The sequence below is a fragment of the Perognathus longimembris genome, chromosome 17 (assembly GCF_023159225.1).
Source record: "Perognathus longimembris pacificus isolate PPM17 chromosome 17, ASM2315922v1, whole genome shotgun sequence".
NCBI classification, from domain to species: domain Eukaryota; kingdom Metazoa; phylum Chordata; class Mammalia; order Rodentia; family Heteromyidae; genus Perognathus; species Perognathus longimembris.
In genome coordinates this window covers 21,940,793-21,953,127 of record NC_063177.1, presented here as the reverse complement: position 1 = coordinate 21,953,127, position 12,335 = coordinate 21,940,793, and the positions used below count along the sequence as shown (strand labels likewise).

The window sequence follows — 12,335 nt, the reverse complement described above, 5'->3', positions numbered from 1 at the left end:
GATTAAGGACCTGCCAGGACATGAATTGAAATGGGTGTAAGATACCATTGCCAGGTGATATTTTGTCAAGTCCATAGCTCAGAGACTCTCTTTGGGTGCCTTGTTATATTAGTATTATTTAATACTGGTTACAAAACTCAGAATGTTAGATAATGAAGAGGACCAGAAAGAACCTCAAATTTTAGAAACTAGGTGCAAGAGCCTCTACCTGATATTGCCAAAGGTCAAACAAGGAAATTAAATGGCATTAAAAATCCCAGGGAGGAGAATTGTTTCAGTAATAGAGTGGAAAATTAGGTTGAGTGATGTGGAGAAGATAAGACATCCAGGTTCAAGTAAACGGGCCATGTCAGTGGGATAATAGGACAACAGTGTAGTGTGTAGTGTGTAGGTTGGGATAGATGAAGACTGGAGACCTTGTGTTTAGATAACGAGGAACATCTGAGGGAGAGGTCAAGGATTGGTTTTCTAAAGATGAGAAACTGCAGAGCATTATATATCAGGACCTGAGTGTGTGCTGTATGGTGTGCCTTTTATCTCATATCCTTATTTAGCATTATAAGTGAATATTTATATTTTTAGATTTCATATATTTTTAGTAGATCATAGATATTAACTCATTAGTTTCCAACTTTGTTGTAGTTGGTAAAATGAAGTGACTTAAGTAGGGAGTAGACATATTACTGATACAGTTAGGTATAGAAATACGCCAGGAGAATGTTGTTGGACTACATGTAGTGATCACTCATCTTTCAAAAATCCAAACTTCTTACTGTTCTTTGGCATACATACATTGTATAAGTTGGGAATGGGGTTGGGGTTTGAACTCATACTTCAAACTCACCAGGCAGGCCCTCTATGACTTGAGCCACATCTCCACCCTCTTTTTGCACTGGTTATTTTTGAGATAGGGTCTAACTTTGATGAGACCAGTCTGGGCTTCAGTCATCCTTGTGCTTCCATATGTTGCTAGGGAGGACAGCATGTGCCACAGCACCCAGCCATCATGTTTCCTCTCACAGTTAAAATAACAGGTGTGTACCACCATGCCTAGACATCAGTTGAGATGAAATCTCATAAACTTTTATGCCTGGCTGACATCAAACAACAATCCCAGATCCCTACCTCCCAAGTAGCTAGAATTAAAAACAAAAAAGCTAGACAGGAATCTAAGACATCACAAATCTAAACAGAGGACTCAGTCTTGAATTGACAAAAACTTATGGTGTAATTTTTCTCATAGGCAATCTATGAGCGCCTTTTTTGTTGGATCGTCACTCGCATCAATGACATTATCGAGGTCAAGAACTATGACACCACAATCCATGGAAAAAACACTGTTATTGGTGTCTTGGATATCTATGGCTTTGAAATCTTCGACAACAACAGGTAAATGGGGAAAAATACTTACAACTCTTGATGCTTATGTTGTATTTGTTGAAACCTAATCTGTTCTTCTTAATGTAGCTTTGAACAGTTCTGCATCAATTACTGTAATGAGAAACTGCAGCAGCTATTCATTCAGCTGGTGTTGAAGCAAGAGCAAGAGGAATACCAGCGGGAGGGGATCCCTTGGAAGCACGTGAGTACACTTGTGGAAAATATCTCTGAATGTTTTACTATGGTTGTTAACATCAGGTCCTACCATTTAGATGTTTCTTTATAGGTATGTGAGACATCTGAACTTTAGCTTTTCTTTTAGGGCTTTGTAGTTCAGTTCATTTTCAAAGTAGTTGGTAAGATTTTTCTAATTTGACAGACTTCTTTATTGGAGCTCAGGAAACTCCAAGATAGAAACTATAAGCCTAACATTTTCACTGCATGGCTGAACCCAAGGGCTTTCTGGTTCTTATATGTCTACAAAAGCTTAGAATCATCCGAAAGTTAGCAAGTTTTTCCAAAGATTAGTGAAACTTAGCTTTCAAATCTACCTTCTTTTCCTTCCCTCTTTCTTCTTTTTCTTCTCTGCTCTGTTAACTAAATGGCCTTTCAGTGTCTGCAGGTGATGATGTTCATATTCTCTTTTGTTGTTGTTGTTGTTGTTGTTGTTGTTGTTGTTGTTGTTGTGGGGCTTGAACTGAGAGCTTAGACGCTGTCTCTGAGCCTCTGTGCTGAAGGCTAGTGCTCTACCACTTGAGCCACAGTTCCACTTCCAGTTTTTGAGTGGTTTATTGGAGATAAGAGTCTCTCTGGGACTTTTCCGTCCAGCTGGCTTAGGACCACCAATCCTCAGATCTCACCTCCTGGGTAGCCAAGAGTACAGGCTTGAGCAACTGGCTTCCAGTTAATGTCTTACTACTTAAAACTTGTACATTAGAACACCTGTTTGACTTTCATCTCCATTTGCTTTCCTTTGTTATCACCTTTCTTTTCGTGGCTCTTTCTGAGCTTGAATAAGTGTCAGAGGCACACTAATCAGGTGAGATATAGCCAGAAGTCAAGACTGGCCCAGAGTACAAACCTCAGAGATAACAGCAGAAAGGCATGACTTGTTTAGCTTCCTTATTCCCTATCCTTAGACCATCCTGCTAGTGAAAAGAAATGAATAATCTTTCCTATAACTTTGTATTTTAAAATGATTTTGAGAATGGACTGGAAAGATACAAAATCTTGTGGTTTCCATACAATTCTGTTTACAAAATTGTGTTTATCCTCTTTGCCACACAATAAAAATAAAGCCAATATTTGTTTTTTGACATCCAACATAGTAGCAGTAAAAAGCTATTTGAATGTCATATTACTTCGATGTTCCTACCTACCTTTCTATTTTTTTCTCTCATTCTGGCCAAAAAAAAAAAAAAAAAAAAAAAGAGGAGAAAATAGTATACTCAATAGCTTTCCTGCCTAAAATTGCATCTTTACCTTCTATCATATATTAAACATTAGAATGCCATAAAATTGTTGTTGCAGTGTGTTAACATAAACTTCATTTACAAAGAAACCAAAGTCATCAGTTACTTTAGTAAAAAGCAATCTATAGTTTAACTTAAATAGTAAACTCTCAAAGCATATTTACACTGTAATTCAGTTCAGTTAAGTTTATATGAAACACCCTAAGAGGGGCTGGTAATGTAGCCTAGTGGTAGAGTGCTTACCTAGCATGCATGAGGCCCTGGGTTCGATTCCTCATCACCACATATACAGAAAAAGCCAAAAGTGGCACTGTGGCTCAAGAGGTAGAGTGCTAGCCTTGAGCAAAAAGAAGCCAGGTCAGGCCCTGAGTTTAAGCCCCACAACTGGCAAGGGGTGCGGGGGGGGGGGGGGATTTCCTAAGAATGAGTCTTAAAATGTTCTGAAGCAAGTTTTATCACACAACTTACTCAGATATGAGTCCAAAGTACTAGTCAAAAAATAGCCTGTAAAATCAGAATGCCAACTTCCATTGACATAGCTAATAAAGAGAAGAATAACAATTGTAGTAGGTTATTCCTCATCTGAGATATCATGAATAGTCCTAAAAATTTAGAAGTTCTGAGCTAAATAAGTTAAGAGATATGTTTACAAGAGGGAACAGAAGGCTAACCCCAAATAACAGTAACTGTATGCCAGCCATACCACTAAAATTAGAATCTCTGTTCTAGATATTTCTCTTAAACCCCAAAACTTCTGAATGTAGTGATTCCCTTAAAAAATCTTACTATGGAAAATTTTGAAACTTGCTCAAAAGAAGAATGTAATAAATACTATGTCCCAGCACTCTGCCTTAGTAATGATCTGTGGACTGCCTTTCTTGTACCTTCTGTTCCATACCTACACATCCCAGGTTAATTTGAAATAAATCTCAGACATCACATTTTCTTCACCTGTGTACTTCCTGAGCAAAAAGTATTCTTACTAGAAATTATAACCACAATACTTTTATCACATCTCAAAAACTAATAATAATTCCTTTAATATCAAATATTCAGTCAATGTTCTAATTTTACACTTTCTCAGTTGACATAGTTGTTGATGGTTTCGAGTTCCATCTAAATAATGTTTCTATAGTTGTCTAAATTGTGATTGTTTTATAAACTCTTTGTATATGTGTGCGTCTTCTCTTTTTTAGAAGGGTGAACATTTTTCTGTGGCATTTTCCACTTTGGATCTTGTTAATCCTAATACCAATGTGTCATTTGGTATGTTTCTCTATTCCTTGTAGATCTCATACATTGGTTGTTAGTGTTAGAGTCTTAGCAGTTTTTTTTCCCCAGTCTACTTCATGGAATGTGTATGGAATTCTACTAAGAGATTTATATTATTCTGATTTATTCACTTCTGAAAACTCTTGGTGCTATAGTACTCAAATTATTTTAGCTATTGAAAACTTGACACTCAAATGAACTCTTCATAAGCACATTAAAGCATAATGCAAATCAATAAAGTTTATATGAAGCTTATATAAGTATATATTATATAGTATATATTATATAGTGCACAGTATATCTGAAGCTTAGATTTTTATAGCAAATTTAATCATAAAACTTGTTACTCAAATTCCATAGTCATGCCCAATAAAATCATTGTACAAAGATGTTATACTTAAAGTGGGAATGGGAAACTAGAGCCCCAAGACCCTGAGCTACCTCATCACCTACGCATCTCCTGGCACCCTATATCCTTAAGAACCTCCTGGGAATAGGTTGCTGGAAAAACCTGGTTTGGAAACCATCACTTTTAGTAGTGCTTAAGTAACTAAACTTGCAAACTCACAGTTACTAGCATTTTCAGAAAAGATCAGTAACTCACAGTCATACAATTGGAATTTTAAGAAGATAATTCTTTGTTCCTCAGACAGATAACTTATTCTTTAACACTATATTCCCACAATTTGAAATGTCAGCAATTCATGTCAGCAATGCTTTATTTAATCTTTTTTAGGATAATTTTTTTCCAAATGCCCACAATAAAGACACATGTTTAGAGCAGGCTTCTCTGCTTCATTACCACTGAAATTACGGAGCGTATCATTATTTTCATGGGAGCTGTCCTACACATAGGAGAGCATTCAGCAGCATCTCTGACCTTTACCCACTGGGTGCTTGTGGTATTCCTCTTGTGACGATAAAAAAAAAAAAGTCTCCTGACATTCCCAGTGTCCTCAGGAAACCAAACTACTACCACTTAAAAGCTACTGGTTTGGACAAACCAAAAAAGCACCTAAAAAAATAAGGTAAAAGTTCTCCTCTCCCAAGTTTATAGGCTTCAGTCCATGCAATATAGAAGAGAATGTATAAGATTAGGAATGGAGCTAAAAGCCACAAATAACTGGCATAGTCTCTGGATTTAAAAGCACTGAACAGTAATATATGAAGCACTTTAGTGTTGAATTAGGTCTGTAGACATTACATTAATGCTCAGCTTAGGTATGTGACATAGGATACATCAACACACAAGATGTTTGGTAATTAGCTAACCCCATTGTGACACAGCTTGCCTGATTGAGGCCTGGATGTGCTGTCTATGTGAGGTGATAATACGCTGCAAGCTGTCAGACTATAGTGTCTGTCTAGATCTTGTATATATTGTAGTTGCTAAAAAGCCAGAAGTTATTTACAACTTCATTAAGTTTGTAGAAATAAGCAGGAAGCTTATTCTTATACTTAGATACAGTATTAATTTAAAAAATGTATTCTACCTAAAATTATTTTTAAAAACTCTTAGACCCTATATGCTTTGTTTACTTTTATCAGTGATGAGTTTTGATTTTAAGTCTTTGTGCTTGCTAGGCTGGTATCCTACAGCTTAAAACATGCTTCAGCCCTTTTCACTTGAGTTATTTTGAAATAGGGTCTCATTTTTTTCCCATGTTAACCTGGACCATGATTCTCTTTTTTTTTTCTCAAATTTTTATTATCAAACTGATGTACAGAGAGGTTACAGTATCATACGTTGGGCATTGGATACATTTCTTGTACTGTTTGTTGCCTTGTCCCTCATACCCTCCTCCCTCCCCCCCTTTCCTAGGCTATATCCCCAGCCCCCATGATTCTCTTATTTATGCTTCCTGCCACAGCTGGGATGATAGATGCATAGTACTCAGCTACTGTTTGACATGAGGTCTCTTAAACTTTTTTTCTCTGAGCTGACTTCCATTTACAATCCCCCCATCCTTCACCTCACAAGTAGCTACAGGGGCTGGGGATATGGCCGAGTGGCAAGAGTGCCTGCCTCATATACATGAGGCCCTGGGTTTGATTCCCCAGCACCACATATACAGAAAATGGCCAGAAGTGGCACTGTGGCTCAAGCGGCAGAGTGCTAGCCTTGAGCAAAAAAGAAGCCAGGGACAGTGCTCAGGCCCTGAGTCCAAGCCCCAGGACTGGCCAAAAAAAAAAAAAAAAAAAAAACAAGTAGCTACAGATGTGAACCTCCAGCACCAAGCTTCACATATATATTGGGTGTTTTGTTTGTTTGTTTGTTTTTAACTTTTGGGAAACTGTAGGAGTTGTCTTTTGGAGTTTAGTCATTGGGGGTCACATAGTCAAAACTGCAAATTTGTGTAGTTTTTTACTTCATTATGGAGTAATACTCTCAAGATCTTCATTAGTCCTTCATGGGGAACTGGACCTATGGTTGACAGCAGACTGGGAGACTGGGAATACAAAAGAATGCAGCTGGGTATGGGGTATGGAGACAGTATTAAAAGAATTCAGAAGGGGAGAAATGTGATCTAACTTATCTTTTTCTTACGCTACAGTGGTCTCTGACAAGAGTGTTTCATTATGTAAAGTTAAGTGAAGAAATTGTAAAGTAAAACTAGCAGATTGTGTCCTTATTTAGTGTCATACCTCAAACCTCATCAGTTCTGTTCATATATTTGACATCAAGGTATTTTACCTTAGCTCCTGAAGCAAATGGTGGTACCCTGATGTACCCACTGTCATCTCTGTTCCCTTGAGAATTGCCTCTTTTCTGTGTTCTCCAGATTGATTACTTCAACAACCAAATCATTGTGGACCTCGTGGAGCAGCAGCACAAAGGCATCATTGCCATCCTGGATGATGCTTGCATGAATGTCGGCAAAGTCACTGATGGAATGTTTCTAGAAGCCCTTAACAGTAAATTAGGCAAACATGGTCATTTTTCTAGCAGAAAGGTAACTACTGAGATCTTTATTTCATTTTGATCTGTAAGATTTGATTCATTGTTTGATCAGGTAAAATTACTTTATATTGGGTTAAAGGAATGTCCACTCAAATGAGGCAAAAAGCCATAAAACTCCATTAAAGAATCACTTACTGTGGGATAATTTTGCCATTCTGGTTTACAGAATGAGATTTATTAAAATTATGGTGTCCAGGAGAGGGCGCTACAGACTATAATTTGCTAGAAATGGGAAAAATGAACATGGTTCTTTAAAAGCATGATGTCATTTAGAACCAATAGTTGCAGAGTCCCTTGTTCATGTGCTAGAATTTTACGCCTGTATCTGATAATTCTGGCACAGAAATAGCTTTTGTCCTTGTTGTTGTTGTTGTTGTTGTTGTTTACTGGAACCCTTATTTGCAGAATGAGTGTGTATATTCTACCATGGTTCTTCAGACTGACTTTCTTGAAATCAGACAAAATCTCATCATTTTGGTTGCTATAGGGAAACTCATTTCTTCAATGAGTTGGATGTCCTTCTAACTCCTATTTTTGATGAATTTTAATTTTTTTTAAATGTAATAAATAGGGCTGGGGATATGGCCTAGTGGCAAGAGTGCTTGTCTCATATACATGAGGCCCTGGGTTCGATTCCCCAGCACCCACATATATAGAAAATGGCCAGAAGTGGTGCTGTGGCTCAAGTGGCAGAGTGCTAGCCTTGAGCGGGAAGAAGCCAAGGGCAGTGCTCAGGCCCTGAGTCCAAGCCCCAGGACTGGCCAAAAAAAAAAAAAAAGTAATAAATAAATCTCATCTCTGTAATAAGTGGCAGCAATTAGGGTAGTCAAGCCTTTATTCTGGGTCTTGAATGTAGTACATTTGCCCACTAGCATTTGGAAGGGAACCTGTATAGGGAAAGGGCACAGCCTCATCACCCAGTTTTCCCCAAAATACGGGCTTGTCCAGCAACCATAAACAGCAGGGAAAACAAGCCTCTGTTCCTTCACATACAGAAAGGGGCAGGAAATTCTCTTTTCAAATCTGATTTAAACAAAATATTGTGATTTTGTGTATATCTCTGATACATTGCCATTTTTAGCATGAATAAATCTATTTTATGAGTTATCCCTTTTAAAATTATGTAATCAGAACAGAAAATTTCCACAATTAGCTAAAGTGCAGATCATCAACAAATTGATTAGCTGATTCTTAAATCAAGCTAGTTACTTATGGCTACAAGTTTGTCTTCAGATACTGAAAACTGCATTTGATGTGAGGGTTCTGAGTTAAACTTTCAGTCATACCCCTTTATGCCACAGATGTGTGCTAAATGGACATGTGCTTGCTGCACATTCTTGCAGTGTGTAGAATTTGGGGTACCTTTCACTTGGTCATTATATGCATAAATTTGTCAACCAATTTTTTAATAATCCCCCTTTTTCTGTTTTGGATTTTCTTTTAACGTTTTTATTTTTGTGTCATACTGGGGTTTGAACTCAGGACTCCATGCTCTTACTTAGCTTCCCTCCCCCCCTCCCATTCTGGAGCTTAAACTTAGAACCTGGCTACTGTCCCTGAGCCTCTTTGTGCTCAGAGCTAGCACTCTACCACTTGAGCCACAGTACTACTTCTGGCTTTTTTAAGTAGTTTATTGGAGGTAAGAATCTCACAGGTACTCTTCTGCTAGGGCAGCCTTCAAACCATAATCATCGGGCTGGGGATATGGCCTAGTGGCAAGAGTGCTTGCCTCGTATACATGAGACCCTGGATTCAATTCCCCAGCACCACATATACAGAAAATGGCCAGAAGTGGCGCTGTGGCTCAAGTGGCAGAGTGCTAGCCTTGAGCAAAAAGAAGCCAGGGACAGTGCTCAGGCCCTGAGTCCAAGCCCCAGGACTGGCAAAAAAAAAAAAAAAAAAAAAAAAAAAAACATAATCATCTAATTTCAGCCTCCTTAGTAGCCAGGATTAGAGACATGATCTGCCAGCACCCGGCTTCCTTAGCTTTTTTACTCAAGGCTAGCACTATACCACTTGAGCCATACCTCCATTTTCAGCTTTTTCCTGGTTAATTGGAGATACATGTCTCACAGATTTTTCTTTCCTGGCTGGCTTTGAGCCAGGATCATCAGATCTCAGCTGATTTCATAGAAAATATCAAATAGCAATTTATCTGTGGCAATGTCTTCCCACCCCCCTTTTGATTTCTCAGCTCTCAGACCAAGTATTATTTTAGCATCCCCAGGACAAATATCAAGATGGAGATTTTTTTTTTTTCGTGCTAGGAACTAATGTTTATTTGGCTTGCTTGCTCAGCCAATACTCTACCACTTGAGCCTCCAGCCCAGCATTTTCCTGGTTGATTGGAAACAGAGTCTCAAAGACTCTTCTCCCCATACTGGCATCAAACCAAATTCCTCTAATCTCAGCCTCACTTTGTAGGTAGGATGACAGATGTGAGCCGCAAATACCCAACACTAAGTGGAGAATTTTGAAGTGTGTTGTTTTGAGGGATTTTTGCGTAAGGAAGGAAAGAAATATAATAACCAAGCTATCATGATATTTGAATCAGGATATTAAATCTTTTTGTTATAATGCTGTTAGCCTGTATGTTGATCCAGGTATCATTTGCTACTGATTTTTTACTAACTAGATTTAATAGCATATTAAATAAAAGGTTTATGAAGGCAGTCATCACAGTCTCATCCCTGTAATCCTAGCTACTCAGGAGGCTGTGATTTGAGGATCTCAGCTCAAAGCCAGCCCAGGCAGGAAAATCCATGAGACTCTTACCTTCGATAAACAACCCTTAAAAATCCAGACGTGGAACTATAGGTCAAGGGGTAGAGTGCTCACCTTGAGCAAAAGAAACTCAGGAACAGTGCATAGACCCTAAGTACCAGCCTTAGGACCAGCAATAAGGAAGGGAGGAAGGGAGGGAGGGAGGGAGGGAGGAATAGGAAGGAAAAAGAAGTTGTTTCTGGCTTCTAATAATCATTTCATTTGGGGCTAAGCTCTGTATTATGTTTTAAAGTTACCATGGAAAGACATGAAGTAGCATATGAAGTATTTAAATAGAAAGCTAAATAATAAATGTATAATTTATTGCAAAGAAATAAAGACAAATGAAAAATGATTTGTGTTCAGAGTCAAGACTATTCTCCTAATGTACAGACCATTTCAGTCGCCCTTATTTAGGACTTTTATAAATGAAAAGATCTTATAAAAGGAGTTAGTAATAGAGAAAAAGTGATGATTAAAGGAGACCAAGTGAGATGGCAATGGTAGCCAAGATTTGAACTTTAGAAGTCTAAGTTCCTATACTTATTCACTTAGTAGACTCATTATTCCTTTAGCAATCTGGTTATCAGTGTAGAACTCAGCATCCTGATTGGGATTACTTTTTAACATTAAAATCTAGTATTTTTTGTTTGTAATTATGCTCAGTGCTGTATGGATTCTTATGTGTTTGTGTTAGCCTGTAGGATACCCAATGATCCTTCAGAGAAAGAAGTGTAGGTGATACTGTAATGAGGAAGGTTGCGAAATGTCATGGATACCTCTAGAGCCATATAAAAACTGTCTTCCCATAAAATATTTCCCTTCAGTCCATCTCCTGTGAAGAAGCAGACTTGAACTGGAATTCAACCGGCAGATGAGCCAATCCACTGTTTACATGGGGAAAACACAGATGTTATGTTTACTTTTGTGGGTCCTTTCCAAGACTTCTACTGACTAGCTGTGTGATCTGTGTTAATTGCATAGCCTCTCTAAGCCTCAGTCTTCATGGGTGTAAAAGAGATATTGTAAAACAGTGGGTTATGAGAATTGTATGATGTGTGTGCATAGCAAACAGTAAGCCCTGAGTACAGTTCTCCCCAAGCAGAACATGGAGAAGAAAGAAGTATTAAGCAGAAGAGGCTTGGTTGCATTAAGTCAGTAGCCAAAATTTAAGTGTGAGACGCAACTGAAGACTGTTTCTGTCCCAGGGACCTAGACTTCTTCCATTGTCTGGATGTTCCATCCCTAGGGACTCTCCTCTGCATCTGACTAGGAGGAGAGGGGATGTTCCACCACTACAGAATGGACCTGGAATAGCCACACTCCACTTCCATTGTCCAGAACCTGGTCATTTGGCCACATCTTCTGTTAGAGTAGCTGGCAAATGGAGTCGGGCTATGTGGATTTCTGGTGAAAGTTTAATATTTCCATGAAAATCCTGTCTAAAGCCCCAAATGATGTGATTTCACTCATGATAATATGACATATTAAGTTAGAATATACTTTCAGGAAACTGAAAATGTCTGTTTTTAAAATAACTTCCTTGTTGATCTCCTAGCTCTGTGCTTCAGACAAAAGCCTGGAGTTTGACCGTGATTTTCGAATTCGGCATTATGCAGGGGATGTGGTGTGAGTATCTTATTTCACTTCCCTAGCATGATGGTTTGCATGCAGCCTCATGGGGAAACTATCCATTGTTTTCTTTATCATTTACTTTCTTGTCATTTGTTTTAATCTCTTATCTCAATGTGTTTTAGTCTCTTTGAAGAAAATAGCATACCTTTATTCATTCCTTGATTTTTATTAAGTATATACTGTGTGCTCACATAATTGGTAATCAGTAGCAATCAGTTAATGGACCCATAAATCTTGGAGACATGTTATGATATAAGGCAGAAAGAGGATACCATGGGCCCTGCCCAGGAGCAGCTGGCAGCTGTGTGGAGGATACAGATACATCTGAATCATTATAATGAAGATAAAGGAAGAGCTAAACCGAAGAATCACAGTGTGGGGAACACAGAGAAGTCTTGCTTGAGGGAGAGACATCAAGGTGAATCCTAAAAGTAAAAGACAGTTGGCTATGGGAACAAATTAGGAAGAGAAGAGAGTGACATGAGAGCACATGATGACAGACAGAAAAAGGCCTAGCATTGTAGACCAGATCACACCTGTATAAGCTGAATCACAAGGGTAGAACATAAAAAAGCAATTTTACTGTACTATTTCTCAAGTTAATTTTGAAAAAATAAATTTAAAAAGTAAACTTATTGCAAGCCATATTCTTCCAAAGATACTACAATAAAAACAGAAATTGATATGAAAATGTAAGTAGAAAAATGTAAATGGTCTGTTAGGTTCCAGATATTCCTATCACAATTTATCAGAAGTAGGTACTTAAAAAACAGAAAGCTATCCTTTCTAGTTCCAGAGGCCAAAAGTTCAAAATGATGGGATCAGAGGGCAATAGGGTACCCTCTCTGGAG

The 12,335-nt window shown here is 38.2% G+C and overlaps 1 protein-coding gene across 2 annotated transcripts in view; it reads left to right on the top strand.

Annotated features, from left to right (window-relative positions):
* The window catches only part of Myo1d (myosin ID), a 338,468-nt gene that overhangs the window by 110,659 nt on the left and 215,474 nt on the right, over window positions 1-12,335 (top strand). For both annotated transcript variants that reach the window (XM_048365802.1, XM_048365804.1), the window contains exons 9-12: window positions 1,244-1,389; window positions 1,468-1,582; window positions 6,908-7,078; window positions 11,408-11,478. In XM_048365802.1, coding sequence (XP_048221759.1) covers window positions 1,244-1,389; window positions 1,468-1,582; window positions 6,908-7,078; window positions 11,408-11,478 — 503 coding nt within the window. The remainder of the gene's footprint in view (window positions 1-1,243; window positions 1,390-1,467; window positions 1,583-6,907; window positions 7,079-11,407; window positions 11,479-12,335) is intronic.